At 33.4% G+C, this 16098-nt stretch overlaps 1 protein-coding gene across 2 annotated transcripts; it reads right to left on the bottom strand.

Annotated features, from left to right (window-relative positions):
- Positions 1–332: 332 nt before the first annotated feature.
- Positions 333–8303, bottom strand: LOC147277942 (TOM1-like protein 3). Of its 2 annotated transcripts, none has more exons than XM_086254310.1 (10): positions 8156–8303; positions 7282–7441; positions 6519–6597; positions 6139–6237; positions 5894–6007; positions 4135–4277; positions 2334–2415; positions 1732–1817; positions 1465–1653; positions 333–1224 (listed from the first exon to the last, which is right to left on the bottom strand). In XM_086254310.1, exons 2-10 carry the CDS (start codon positions 7389–7391, stop codon positions 543–545), a joined length of 1584 nt encoding a protein of 527 aa, XP_086110436.1. In that variant the 5' UTR covers positions 7392–7441; positions 8156–8303; the 3' UTR covers positions 333–542. The 2 variants fall into 2 exon arrangements, with proteins under 2 accessions (XP_086110436.1, XP_086110438.1); XM_086254312.1 differs by having other exon boundaries at positions 8052–8194.
- Between the last annotated feature and the right edge of the window lie 7795 nt (positions 8304–16098).

Below are 16098 nucleotides of genomic sequence, written 5' to 3'. Positions count from 1 at the left end.
TCTTTCTATATATTTCCTTGTTTCCGTAAGCATTTTAAAAAGACTTAATTACCCTTGTATTCGTTAACTGACAAATTGACAAAATAAAAGTTCAGATACTCAATTCAGCTTGCACTCCAAAATTGTCAAATTCTAGCCCCTAATCTAGAATTTTAAGCTTCTTGTTTCTATGGTCGGTTATATAAGCCATAAATGTGACGATCTGTAGCAGGGCAGAATTTGGTAATACACACGTACATAAATATGTGTGGGTGTGTGTTAAAATGAATTGATACTATGAAAGAAAGAAAAGCATAAACAAAAGAAGAATGGCAACCGTTTAAAAGATAAACTGAGATCAAAAAACGAAACAATAACATCAATATATTAAATTATATGCAATGCGCAGGTCATCTCAAAAATATACTGGCTAAACAGGATGCACAAACCAAAACCCAGAAAGTCCCTACCAATATTTATTTAGCAACAAGTAATCTCATGATCAGATGTATGTGAGGAACAATGCCCAGAAGCTGGACTGACTGCTATGCAGAAAGCACAACTCAAAATGACCTATTGGGGTTTGAAGATGAAGACGACTTAGCTTTTGCAAAATCAACGAGATCCTTGAAAAGGGCATCTTCCTGTTTTACTTGTTTTGTTGGGGAGGACGACGAGTTAAGAGAGAGATTCTGAGTCTGTCCCGCTAAGCTGTCATAAGATGGACTGGATCCACTACCTGGAAAGCCTTGTTGCTCAAAAAATTGTTGTCTCTGATTATACCTGGATGGTGGAGGTGGAAGGCTTACAGGAGATTGAGCACTGCCAGCCGACTGAGCACTACCAGCCGACTGAGCACTGCCAGGAGACTGATCCCAAGGAGCTGGAGGCAGCCCATCCACAGATTTGCTTCTGGGAGCCGGTTCATCATATATAGGCTTTCCGCTGAAAAGAGGTGATGGAGTTGTGTTTTGGGAAGAAGGGTGTGAGGGCGATAGTGGAGTCAATCGTGAGGCAGAATTTGTGCTGGAATGAACTGGAACTGAAAATGATGTGGATTCTGATCTTGCAGCAGATCCTTCAGATTTGTAGGCATCACCACTGAGATAATCAATCATGCCAGCACCTGTGGCGATTGGCCTTTTTGGAGAGGGTGGAGGAGGAAGAAGTGGGCTGAGTCGCAAAGGTTCAGTCTTGGCATTGGCTGATTTCTGGCCCTGTCCCTGTGAATTATCTCTTGATGACCTGCAAATAATGCATTTCATCACAATTTTCATAAAGGAAAATGAGAAAATAAATAAATAAACAGAACTTTGCAATCTTCATACTTTTAACACAGAATCAAAACTAAATGCAGTGAAGAGTTAAACAGCCCCAATTATACACCATACTCATAGAGGCCAATTAGTGGAAACAAAAACGGGTGGGGAATGAAGCAATAATAATACTATACAACTCAGAAGAGGTCCTCTAATGATTGATTACCTGTGAGCTAGTTGGGCAAATTCATCCTCTGACTCATCATCCTCATGGTTCACATTCACAAGTGGCACAACTGAAGATTCTGGTCCTCTTACTCCTACTGTGGTTCCTTTCACAAGGTCATCATGCCGACAAAGTACTCGCTGCAGATTATCATTCAGTGCCAATCCCTGACATAGAAGCTCCTCATCTCTGAAAGAAAACAACCACAACTGTCAACAGCATCAAATCTACGAGCAAAAATCAATATATTCTAGATCAATCACTTACACAGTGTTATTCACAAGAAGCATCACACGCTTTTGGTATGAATGGCACTGATCAACAAGGTCAATAATCACTTCTTCCTTCAGACCCTGCCACAATATTCAGAATTGACTATTGTAAAAGCCCAAAGATGACACATAAATTGGCAGACTTACTGATTTTTAGTAGCAGTAAGAAGGAAGAAAATATGTACAAGCACAGCTACAGCCCTTAAAAGTACAAAGTTTCAAGTAATTAACCACCTCAAGAAGTTCACAATCAAAGTAATTCACACCCAGCGAGAGAGATCACTAGCATCCTTCACCTCTAGTCTAGACAACTAGTTTCAAACAATTCAGACACAAGTACATATGTAAAGGAAACTATTAACAATGGATGATAGATATTCTCCACAACCGGTCACCTACAACCTTTTGAATTTTACTGTGGTAACAGTACCATATCAAAACTTTCACCCCCAGATTACTCCATGCACACAAAAATAACAAACATAAAATGCTTCACCTCTAAACAATATGTTATGCACTATTTAAATTAGAATACCTTCTAACACCTTTTAGACAAAAAAGTAATGAAAACTTAAAGACAGTTAGAGGATATATTACCTCCGGATTCTTAGGATCCAAGGCATTAAGCATTTCCATCAACACATCTGCAACTCCTCGAGCATTTTGAATCTCTGGCAAGCTGATTATAGACAATTCCAATCGGGAAGGATATATCACATATTCACTAATAATTCACGGACCAATTAAAACAGAAGTAAAAGAAATAACAAAAAAAATATAGCATCTGTTACAATATCAAATATTGTGGTTTGAATTATGAGGATTTTTCACACTCAAGGTAATTATGTGGGAATGATGGCATAACTATATAAAGAGAAGAAAAGAAACGCTTTGAAGTCTATTTTTGAATTTTCTTACATGCCACTTCAAACTGGAACACCAGCTTCAGCCATGTAGTTCTCTACGCATGATATAATAATAGTAATAAAAGAAATCAATCATGCAATAAGCTTCAAATAGAGTTAGAGCATTTTTCTCATACACAAGACAGAGAGTACTGAATTCTAAATAGGTTCTCAATCAAGTAGAGAAAGATTTAAATATGGATCATTTATTTCTTTGAGGTGATGGCCGATTCTCTTTAGCAAGAAAGCATGTTCAATGGGTCGTATCATAGTTTTTTTGCTGGCCAATTGGCAGCAAACTATCACTGCCAGTTCCTTTTCTTTCTTCGGTCAGTCATTCCCGGAAAGCAATACCCATCACAGAATTGCACATATAATAAACCACTAATCCATGGCTGTGTACAACAGAAAAAATGCATACATACTAAAAACCATACCATCAGAATGTAGCTATACACATGCAACAGTATTGAAGCAGTGGTGACCATAAAGGAGGTAATAGGGTCTGGAGGCTGTGATACTAGGACTCATGCAGGTATCAGTGCAATACATGTGATGGCAGCATGGTTGTTAAGGTGATGATTATGGTGCTGTATTTGTAGATGTACAGCATTTTTGTTTAGTGGTTACTGGTTAGATGGAGTTCAAACAGAATTAGCACAAATTCAATCAAGAAAAATAAATCTTCTATAAATTATAATTATGGTTCAAGACCTACAACAAGTTACAGACAAGCACAAGCAGCAGCTGAACCAGTGCTGTAACAGTGAAAACTCAATGCAGACTGAAATCTTTCATGAGAGAAGGCCTAGGACAGACGGGAATTTGATTATAAGAAGTATGGAAAGATATGCCTATTGGCAGGGGAAAATTGTCGAATAATTGACTAATTTAAAAAAACATAACTATTATAATAACAGTCATTCACTTGTGTAGTTTACATTTAATAAACAAAACATGGTCCAATGATAAATCATTACGATCCTTTACAAACTAAATCTATTGATGTTAAGTTCCCAAGAATAATGCTCATGGAGGCAATCACACTCATAATACAGATTTCCCCTTTGATCTCTTAGGACTTCAAGGTATAGAAGAGTGGAGAAAATCTCTTTTCTGATGATAATACAACTGCATCTGCAGAGCTGCTTGTATGGGCATACTATAAAGCAAAACAAGGTATGGTTGATAGAGTTCACAACACACACATTCAGATAAAATTGTAATGATATTGATGCATAATTTTTTTCTTTTGGTAACTGTGATTATATGTATGAAGTAGAAAATATATGTAGAGCAACAAGCCAGATTGACTGGTCTAATACTAGGAAATTTTTAATCATCTCTCCTATTCAATCAACATGCATGTTTGGTATCGTGGTCAACACACATGTAAAACGAAAGCAAGAAAAATCTTTGTAACAGGTAAATATTAAACTGAAAGGCCTGAAAAGTGTATTTTTCCAAAGGGAACAAGATTGTTCAGCTAGTACCTAAGGCCGGAAGCATCAGACTGCAGAGAAGCCTGAATAGCAGCATCATCAAATACTTCAGGGGAAACTATTGGCTGGGTCTGGGGCGGAGTAAAGATTGGTACACTGTTCTCTTGTCGTGGTGGAAATTCAACTCCAGCAGACTGTAAATTATCAATTAAGAGAATTAGGGAGGAAAAGAAGCGAAATACGAAGAAAATAATTAACATATAAACTTTATCATTTTTCAAAACATTGAAGAGCAAACTCAACAGAAATATGAGTTTAAAATAACCCCAAAGTTCATGATACAAAAATCCATTCTGATTTAACAATGAAAGAAAACAAAGTTGTATAAAACATGTGAATTATTATAGTTTTCCAACAGGAAAACCGAGTGTTCAAGCTGTGGCAGACACCTAAGGCTAACGACGGGTAGCTGGAACAACCCTAACTTACATTTAACCATCAAGACCTGACATTTGTGAGAATATTAGAGACTCATGCCTCATTTGGGATGCAGGACTGAACTATTACAATTAAATTGGCCAATAGTCCAAGACCCACGTTCAGTGGCCAAAAAAATGGCTAGACTATTACAATTAAATTGGAGAGTAGTCCATCATAACATGGGATAATAATCTCAAGTACAGACACATGGGTCAACTTATCCCAATAGCTGGATTATTACCATTTAATTGGCCACTAGTCCAATCCATTCTACACCAAACGCAGACGCTACTCTATCAATCCAGACTAATCGAAATCCTGTTCAGTGCAAAATAAGGCAGTCCCATCCAGCACCCATAACAAAACCTGATGTATAAATTCATTTAGCCTACTCTCTTCCCATACTACCCTTCCCAATTAAAATTTCCATTAGCCAAACAGAAGGAAATGTTAATTTGAACTGAATTAAAGTCATTAGTAAAGTATTAAGGATAAATTATTTCTCTCTCTCTCTCTCTCTCTCTCTCTCTCTCTCTCTCTATATATATATATATACATATATATATATCACACACTGCACAAACAGCAGCAACAACAACAAAACCAACCAAAATTGAAAACCAATGATCTAAATCACATACATAGTGACATAAGTAGACAACTTTTTCTCCTCCATAAATTTTCTGATAATTTCATTGTTCGCACAACACAATTTACCCCCACCCATCAAAACTTAAAGGCACTTGAGCTGGACAAGTTTGATACTCGTTAATCATAGAAAGGCAAGTCTAATTTGATTAGGTCTTAATGTGAACAGCAATGTTTAAGAATATGATACATTAAGCAACCCAGAAAAATGGCAAGGTAAAGAGTCAGTGATTGGACCAGTGGGCCAAGCAGGGTCGAACGGGTGATCTCATAAATATATAACTACAAAGATGATTCCATTTGAACCCAAAAAGTTTCTCTCTATACACATTCTTTCCCAGATGATCGAAAAATATGAGGCAAAATTAAAAGAGGATAAATGTCAAGCGGCTGGAACACTTCCTTCTGTTGGTTAAAAAAATTATTAATATAGTGCCAAGGGACACAGCTGAAGTACATATGCAGTATACAAAGTACAGACTAAATTTGATAAGGGCTTAGGCTGTTAACATTATAATAGTTATGCTACTTCTACAGATGCTGACCACATAAGTAAAACTTCTCCAAACCATGCCACTACATGCTACTTTACAGAGGAAGAATGGAGTTGGACAAAAAGGAAAATTAGAAATGCTGCCATAATACAAACATAAGCTTAACAAATATGTGACAAACCAATTACCCTCAGTTCATTATATGCTGCATAGTATTGAGGATATCGTCCCCTTGGCCCCCCAAATGCTTCTTGCCATGTATCAATCAAAATTAGTATCTTTTCCCTAACATTCAAGTCTGGCTGCAGAATCGAATTAGAATAACAAAGCAGAAAATAAATTAGTATCCTATCGATGCACAAATCAAAAAAGGGGGGAGGAAGCAACAAGTAAAAAGGACAAAAAAAAAATGGTCAGGAGAAAAATTTAGGACCTTCTTCTTTACTATTTTGACCATTTCATGCAAGATATCACGCTCAACGATCTGCTGAAAAACATGCTCACCACAATTTTTGCTGACAGTCTCCAATGCCTGGATCAAATATTCCAATAGGTAATAGAGGAAAAAAAAATCATTATTCAGAAATGGCTGCTTTTTTGTTGATGACATAGCAAGGTAACTATGGGACCACAACTGAGCTATCATAGATAGCAAACTTATGGCATGGGAAGGCCACCAGAATGTTTAGGTCATGAAACATTAAATTAAAGGAAAATAATATTTTGTTCTTGCAAAATTTATGAAGAGAAATAAATGTATAAGAACACAATACATATCAAGAAAGTCTGTAAATAAAAAGAAATAATACTAACAAAAAGGGCCAGAAGTTGTATTTTAGGATTTTTATTGCCCAGGCGCTTCTTGAGTATCTTCAAGGCATCTTTGGCTTGCCTGCAAATTTCAATCCAATTCAGTGGCAAAGTCAATATACTTGCATTATGAATAATAAAATGGGTAAGGAATTATTTGGGCAACATAATCATGATTTATAAAATCTATAATTTATCTATAAAATTAATTATTAAAAAAAAAAAACAGTCTTCCACATAGTTCAGCTAAGAGATGTTCAAAATGCCTAAAGAACCCGATCCACCAGGATGCTAATAGAATCTAGTGAAAAAGAAGTGCCTCCTTTTGATTAAGTTTCCAATTTACCCCAAATACTTGCTAGTACGTTGTTAAATTCATGAAAACATCATCACAAAGATGCAAAAGAGAATCAGGCATAAAGAAAAGGGGTATCTGTATCATGGAACTAAAAGCACTCAAAGTAGAAAAGTTAACAAGTCAAAATGGGTGAGCATTTGGCAAGATCTGAATATGATCTGATTTTATACATTGGAATTTAAATTTGAATTGGAATCCAAAGTAATTTATAAAAAACAACAAAGTACAAAAATAAAAATTTGCATAGGTCTCAAACAACCAACAAGTACTCCATCGCATAAATTTAAAAATAAGTGCTCAACAATTTTAAGATAGACCAATATACAAAATTCACTGCAAGATATTAAAAAAATAAAAAATAAAAAATAAAAATAGCAAGAGAAATGTAGGAAATCAAAGTATTGATACCCAGGCTCCATATTGATAATATCGCATAATTCAATGTTTATTGCCCAGTCTGGACCAATCAGCATATCACTTGTTGCCCTCTCGGCACAGGCCACTGCATTACCAGCCATTTTTGATGTCCAAATGCCCCTTCACTCAAGTCCTCTATCCTTAAAGTTTCCTAAGATAACCAAACACAAGTTCAATTATTTACAGTCCTAAAATTGATGAATGCAAGACAACCTAATTAATGCACAGGAGATAATAAGACACCGATCACTAATTAGCTGGTTATCAGTAATCATTTGTCTTTCATTCCTATAACGCTGTAATTAGTTTATGAACCCATCAAGATAAAACTTATGAAAATCACAATTCAAAAATATAACATCCATTCTATGAGAATTCAAATAAGAAAATAATGTAAAAGGAATAACCTATTATTAAAATGAAACCAACCCAACTAGATTTTCTACTTTGAATTTAATCCAGATATATTGAAATTCCAAAATCAATAAACAAAAGGGGTTTGAACAAATTCATATATCTGCTCATCAGCAAGAACCCCATAAAAGTATACACCCCAAATCAATAGAATTAGCAATCAGATCATCATCAAAAAGTACAATTACCACCAAACACACTTTAAAATCAACTCCAAAATAAAATCCCACAAAAATTGAACAGAAAAAACAAAACCCAAGAACTATCAGTAACTACAATTGAAAATTAAAACTTGAATTAGCCAGATAATGGTCATATGCCATACACCTGATAGACCCACACACAACCTTAAAACCCCCGGTTTAACAAAACGGTCAAAACGTAGAGAATGCGATCAGAACGATGAATCTTTGAAGATTGGTCAGGATCTCAGGGAAAAAGAAGAGGCTACCTGTGAGAACCCAGTATCAAGAGAGAATCGAAGCCCAGGCAATGCAAATTTTGAGTATTTGAGGGGAGAGAGAGAGAGACAGAGACAGAGAGAGAGAGAAAGAAAGATAATTTATTATTCTCGCTTTTCTTTCTTGTCCGGGGTTAGCTTGCTTGTTTGGTGCTAATGTTTCTTTGCGTCAGCTTTTGCTGTTTAGAAATTAGAAATAAACTTGGACTTTTATTTCTTTTTGGGTTAAATACATTTTTGATCCACGAATTTTGAGCGATTTTTCAATTTGGTCCATCAATTTTAAAATGTGACAAAAATAACCCTGAATTATCCAATTTGTGTCAATTTAGGATTTTCCGTCCAAATATCTAACGGAAGCTAACGTGGCCATTAAACGCTGACGTGGCGCACTGAATGTGCACCACGTGTCACATCTTTTATTTTATTTTCAGATTTTTTCTATTTTTCTATTTTTATAAACTTTAAAAATTAATTAAAAATAACTCCGGATTCATAAAAATACACGGAAAATTTCTACGACCTCGTCTTGACTAGTACTAATTTATTATGGGGCCAAATTACCAATTTACCCTCTAAGACTTTCCAGAAAATTTGGGAAGTCCAAATTTATTTCTAAAAAATTAAAATACTCTAAACTCTTTAGAAATTCATAGAATAATCTCCCGAGCTCCAAAAAAATACGAGGTTTGCACCTTTGGTCTTCTAAAAACTAACACTACATTTCTCGTGAACACTTTCTACCCAAAAGACCTCTAGGTCTTAGAGGAAAATAAATTTTCCTCTATAAAATAAATTTGGACTTCCCAAATTTTCTAGAAACTCTCAGAGGGCAAATTGGTAATTTGGCCCCAGAATAAATTAGTACTAGTTAAGACGAGGTTGTAGGAATTTTCCGTGTATTTTTATAAGTCCGGAGCTATTTTTAATTAATTTTTAAAGTTTATAAAAATAGAAAAATAGAAAAAATCCGAAAATAAATAAAAGAGGTGACACGTGGCGCACATTCAGTGCGCCACGTCAGCGTTTAACGGCCACGTTAGCTTCCGTTAGATATTTGGACGGAAAATCCTGAATTGACAAAAATTAGATAATTTGGGGTTATTTTTGTCACGTTTTAAAATTTGTGGACCAAATTGAGAAACCGCCCAAAGTTCGTGGACCAAAAATGTATTTAACCCTTTCTTTTTTATAAAAAGAAGGATGTAGAAAAATAATAAAAAGTTGAAAAAGGATAAAGAAATTTCTTTTCCATTTGTTTTTTGGTAAATTTCTTTCTGTTTTTTTGGCCATGGGTAAATTTCTTTTTCAATAGTTAACATTTTGCTCTAAAGGCTGGTCACTTAGAACAGAAAATAATTCTAATTTCAATTAATGTACAGAAATTCAGAAAAAAAAAAAGGCCATTTTGAATGAAATACTTTTCTGTCATTTTAAATTTTTGTTTTGAAATATTAATTTGAAAATACAGTTGAACTTTTAAAGGCTCACCCAAAAGTTGGAAATTAACATCAATGATTATTTAATCTATTAGATGCTACCCGCTTCTCTTTATCATATAAAAAGCTCATAAATTCAAATGTCACGAACAATAGTTGATTAATCAAAAATAAAAAATTAGAAATTAATTTATAAATCATAAAAGTATTAATATGAACAGTATCTCACACTAATGTAACAAGATTTAGAAAGAAGCAAAAATGAGATTACTAAGACAAAAGTATGAATAGTTTACTGCAGCAACGAAATTGGAATTTGATTAATTTTCTAGAACTGGAATGTTGTATTTTACCATGGAGAAATTCGTTTTTTCTAAACAATCTATATTATTATTTTGTTTTATTGTTGAATATATCTATATCACAATTTTTTTAAATAATTAAGATAATAAATAGATTGTATTTATTTTATGGTTTATTATTTTACAACAAACTAGAGTTACTAAAAGAGTATGATTAATATGAGGGACAAAATATAAGAGACAACATGTTGAATTTAACACGATTGTAAAATCAATACCGTCATATTTTATCCTTCATATTAGCCAGACTAGAGTTACCAAATTTATTAATTAAGTTTAGCCACAAATAATGTTAAGAACACATGTCAATATCTTACTTATTAAAAAATAAATAATATGCAAAACGAGTCAATAATTAAATAAATTAAATACTATCACATTTTTAAATTTATTTGTTAAACAAAACTAATTTAGCACACAAATTTATAGAGTATATCTATATTCTATTTGAAGACAAAAGAAAAATTCCTTGTTACTAAAGGGAAGACGTACATCATTCATGGTAATAAGAAATTTAATCAGATCCCAAAAAAATAATATATAAGCATTTGGTTATGTTCAAACAATGTTATGTACACCATTTCATTATTCACTAGTAAGAAATAAGATTTTATGTACCATAATTTCACAAAATAATATTATTTGAACCACATTTATTAACAATCTCATTCATCACATAGTCAATTAATTGTATATAGTACTTTAAAAAAGGCATTAAGTTTATGACTTACATATGAATCCTGTAGTGTTATAAAAAATTAAAAAAAAAATCTTTTTCATAGGGAACAGTCCTTCCTTGCATTTAAATGCATAAGTAAATTAAATCAAGATTAGAACAAAAAAAGTCACTGTTTTTATTATATTGGTAATTTTTTTTTTCTCTTTAATTTTGTTTCTCTGAGTTTATAAATTTGCTTTGTTTTTTCAGAGTTTCTATTTCTATTTTGACTTTTCTTGATTGCGAAATGATCTGAACCGTGAACGCGTTTTGGAAGTGGCGACTGGGCCCACATGAAGGTGGTCCGTGTGAAAACGGCTGAAGTCGGCATTTGGCGTTGAATTCTCTTCTTTGAGCATTTGGTGTTTTGGTCCTTTTGGATGTGGAATAAAATAAAGTCAATTTCAACCCAACCTAAGGTAGGGGCTTATATAGTTATATATGATATATACAAGACTACAAGCATACAACCCACACCGTGGTTGACTGGGTCTGCTTCATTCATTCTCCACGTTCATTACATTTGTCTAATTGGCCTACTTTTGTTCATTATTATCAATTATCCTATATTAAACGTTGTCATCAATTTAATATGTATTGTATATTAGTTATAATTAATGTGTGCCATATATTTTATAGAAAATATATTGGCTTGATGTCTGGTTGTGTACAACTACAAATATAAAAATAGTTTAATAAATCAAAAGTAGTTGTTAAGAATAAGGAGCCACAAGTTCTTTTTAACAAAAAATAGATAGATGATGGAAGAAAGTTGAAAAAAGAGAAATTAGTGGAGACCTAAGCCAAATAAACTTTCAAGAAGGAGCAGCACGTTGATAGCTAGGGCTCACAAGAAAGAAAATGGATTATGCTAAATTGATCTAAAAGGCAATAAATTGTTTTATTAACAATTTTATTATATAATTTTATTAAAAAAAATCTGCCAAATTCAAAGCTCTTTTCAACCAACGTTATTTGTTGTTACGATCCAAACTCGTCCGTCTAGGACTGCCAAGTTTGTGGAGAAGGGGTGTTAGATGATATTTATATTTGGGTCTAGACCAATTATATATAGTTTTATATGTACATAATTACTTGAGGCTCGAGCTTTATGTAACTTGTACTTGTATAAATACCTTTGTGATTAATGAGAAGAGTACGCAATTATACAAAAATCACAGTATCAAACAAAACAGTAACTATCAAAATGACAAGTGAGAAATTTTTTGTAACTATCAAAAGGTACTCTTAAGGGATCTTTGAAAAGGGAAACTTTTACTGATTTAGAATACAGAAGTGCATGCAACACTCACTGCACCAGTAACTTTAGGCTGGAATCACTAGTGACTTGTCTCACTTTGTTTTTATGTGTCCTGAATATGGACAAGGTTGGGGGGAGTCGGAGTTGAGCCAGTCTGAATGGAAAAAAGGGAAGACAAGGGAATTATCCTGAATATTGTTAACATTAGTACAATCCAAACCAACAACAAATGAACGAAACTTTGTACATTAATCTTCACTGTATAGTCTGTATTTAATATGAGACCTTAAACTAGTTCACCAAATGCATAATTTGGTAAACAAAGAAATTAGCACAACAAATGAGGCCTTGGTTGAGCAACTTTAATTCATATCAATCAAGGTGACAATATTTAGCTATTCAACAGGCCCGTTTGGTAAAAAAATAAATATCAGCTTTTTAGGAAAATTCAAGTCATTGGTAGAGATTTCAATAAGCTGCTAAGAGGCAGCTTTCAAAACTCACTTTCAAAATAAGCAGTGCGAAACTGGTTCCTTGGTTTAATGAATCTTTTAGAATTCCTATAATATCCTTACTAATTTAAACAATTTACAATTACATCATATATATTATTTTTCTTTTCTTTCAACAGCGCGCGTAGTTCTCTTTTGCTTGTCTTGCTTTTCAGTGGAGTTTTTCCACTCTCCAGGAGCTTAAGAAGTAAGAACCCAGGTATTCCTTATAACTCATCTCTCCCTCTGTCTACAATTTTAAGGTAGACTATTGTTTTCTATTTCTCTTCAAAATTAGGTATTCTATGGTTACGCTTTGGGATTTTCTTGATAGTCTTTGATTTTTTTTTTTTGGCTTTTTATAATCTTTATAGTGATTATGGACTAAAGATTGCATACCAATTGATGCTATTCATCCATCTTCTGGATACATCAATCATCCTACAGTTAGTTTTGATTTTGTGTAGGCGAATTTCTACAGTTAGTTTTGATTTTGTGTAGGTGAATTTGAGATGGATTCAACCATATAATCCCCAAGCTTTGCCACTTACAACCATCTACCCAGTAAATAAGGATCAAACATAGTGTTTCATATATGATTATTTGGGTTTCACATAGCAAGACAATTGAAGAAAAATGGTTATAAATTTCAAAAACATAAAAATGGATCCCACGTGGGTGGAATAAGAAACAGATCATTTATATAAGCAAATGCCACTGCACTTTGGTGTGGCTAGGGCTGCCCATCGGTCGGATCGAATCGGTAAATGGCCTTACCGATTCGATTACCAAAACTTTCGGTAATTCAATTTTGATGCCGATTTCCGAATTGATTTTTTCGGTATTCGGTATTTTTTGGATCCTTCGATTTTCGGCATTTTTCGTTATTTTCGGTATTCATCACAAAATACAATCAGTCCTGCAGTGCCAAATCTACACAAGTAGACAACAGAAAACCATTAATCAAAACAAGATTTACCTGCAATTCCAAATCGGCGACTGAGTTAGGTGAGGACTATGGGGTAGATCGAGGGTTAGAGAGATGAGAGATGGAAGAGTGAGAGTCTGAGAGAGGCAGAGAGAGAGAAAGAGAGAGGGAGCCTCCGACATCTCTGGCTTCGATCCGCCGCCATGGTTGATCGGATGGAGAATCCGAGCACACCATCGTGCTCAGGACGTCGAGAGGAAGAAGACTTGGGTGGTGGGAAGCCTCGACGCCGCCTGGAAGGGAAGTCAACGCCTGCAACAGTGCCGGATTATGGGTTCGGGTTCTGGGTTTTCGGCTGGATTTTAGGCAATCAACGCTCATGCGAAGAGAGAGGAGGGAGAGAGGAAGCTTTTGGGACTAGTCTTGTCGCCATCGACCACTGGACGAGAGAGTTCTCATCGAAGAAGGTACGTGATTGGCGCAAGGAGAGGGAAGAGAGAGAAGAAGAAAAAAAAAATGAAAAGAAAAACTAAGAAAGTGAGGAAGAGAGAGTCACGGGGGGGGGGGGAATAGGGGTGGGTGGGCGCAAAAAAAAAGAAAGGAAAGAAAACAAAGATTGGGGTTTGGGTAATTGGGGTTTCGATTGAGGTTTTGTTTGGGGTTTCGATTGGGGTTTCGATTGGGGTTTTTTAGTTGTTTTAATTTATGTAATACATTTCTATATAAATAAATAATTAAAAATATCCTAAACCCTAATATAAACTATAGTATAAGACTATAATACCATAATACTAAACTCTAATATAAGACTATAATACTATATGTTATATGTTATATATGTTACATATATAAATTATAGTATTATAAACTATGTAGTATATACTATCAAATATATAAACTATAGTCTTATAGTATTATAAACTATATACTATAAATTATATAAACTATATACTATCAAATATATAAATTATAGTCTTATAGTATTATAGACTATATACTATATTATATACTATTAATTATATAAACTATAGTCTTATAGTATTATAAACTAAATACTATCAAATTATAGTAACTACTAAGCAATAATTAGTTTATAACTTTATATATATAACTATATATTATATACATATACAATGTTAGGTATATATAACATTATAGAGTAATTAATAAATAATAATAGACTTAGTGTATAGAGTTTAGTGTTTAGAAATTAAAATTGTATGCTTAATTGGGTTTTAAGTTTTAAGTTTTAAGTTTTAATTATAGTGTATAGGATATTAATAGAGTTTAGTGTATTTAACTTTTAAGTTTTAAGTTTAGGATATAAGATAAAGTGTATAGACTATAGAGAATATATAATATATAAGGTAAAGTGTCTAAAACTATAAGTTATAACTAAAAGTCTAAAACTATATACTAATTAGTAATTTTTTTATATAGGGTATAAGTATAACTAAAATTATATATTAAAACATTATTATATAAGTAGTTTATACTTTGTACTATATACTATATAGAGTTATAAATTATATACTATATAAAGTTAGTAAAGTTATAAACTATATATTTATATAAACTATATGGTATTATAAACTATATACTATATAAATTATAAACTATAAACTATATACTAAGCATATTAATGTAATAATAATACATATAAATATATATAACCATATACTAACCATATTAAATTATTAATGTAATAATATTACATATAAATATATATAACTAAATTTCGGTAATTGTTTCGGATTTTTCGGTATATATTTCGATTTTTTCGGTAATAATCGATTCGGTTGCTTTCGGTCATAATTTTCGGTAATCTGTCGGTTTACCAACTTCTTTCGGTTTTTACCAAAACCAAACCAACTTTTTCGGTAATTTTTTAGTTTCGGATTTTCGATTTTCGGCTTGTTAAAATCGATTTACCAAACCAAAAAATTTCGATCGGTAGTCGGTCGATTCGGTAAATACCAAACCAATGGGCAACCCTAGGTGTGGCTATGCAAAACCAGATATCAATGTTAAGCATTGAGGGCGACAAGACTTGCCGATTGACAATGCATTGTGAGACAAGGGCCTTCGGAAAAAAGCGTGGGACCCAGACCAAACTTAGCCATTGACACATTATACAGTGGGTTTTTACATTTTGCTACAGTAGCAAAGTCCATTGTTGAGTGTGATGTGGCATGACAGTGGTTTTTCTCCAAACACAATAGGACCCTAGTGACTTTTTATCAAAAAAAAAAAACCACTGCATCCACAGTGATTATAGGCTTATAGCTTAGTTTGGGTAATTTAATTAAATAATATCTTTTCATCAAACTTAAGTTATTTTGACCAAATTCTCAAACACTTACTTTTCTAATCCTTTCACTTTTTTTGAGACCAAAATATTCCTTGTGTGGAATTTCTAGTCGCCACAGTCTACCATATAATCCACAAAAAATTCCACCAGCTCCTCAACCTTGTTCTTGCAGCTGCCAAATCCTCTTCCATCTTCTTCTTGCAGCAGTCATGGAGAGCGACAACCCAAACAAGAAGCTTGAACTAATCCATTGAATCCATTACCTCATTACTCCATCTATACAATGAATCCAGATTTAGAATTGAATCTCTATTGAATCCAAATCTGGTTTTGAAGGGGGAAGAAGGGAGAGAGGGAGAAAGTCATCTCTAAACCCAGATCTGCACCATGAACACCGACAACCACATCAAATTGTTGAAGAAAC

Source organism: Dryas octopetala, chromosome 8 (assembly GCF_963921425.1).
Source record: "Dryas octopetala chromosome 8, drDryOcto1.1, whole genome shotgun sequence".
Lineage (NCBI taxonomy): Eukaryota > Viridiplantae > Streptophyta > Magnoliopsida > Rosales > Rosaceae > Dryas > Dryas octopetala.
The sequence above is the reverse complement of the archived record's forward strand: the minus strand, read 5'-3'. Positions and strand labels throughout refer to the sequence as shown.

Excerpts from the sequence above, each read along its gene's own strand:
- LOC147277942 (XM_086254310.1), bottom strand. The coding sequence starts at position 7,391 with ATGGCTGGTAATGCAGTGGCCTGTGCCGAGAGGGCAACAAGTGATATG. Across the intron at positions 6,008-6,138 it reads TCAAAATAGTAAAGAAGAAG|CCAGACTTGAATGTTAGGGA; the intron begins GTCCTAAATTTT and ends TCGATTCTGCAG. Across the intron at positions 1,654-1,731 it reads CTTCTTGTGAATAACACTGT|AGATGAGGAGCTTCTATGTC; the intron begins GTAAGTGATTGA and ends GTTTTCTTTCAG.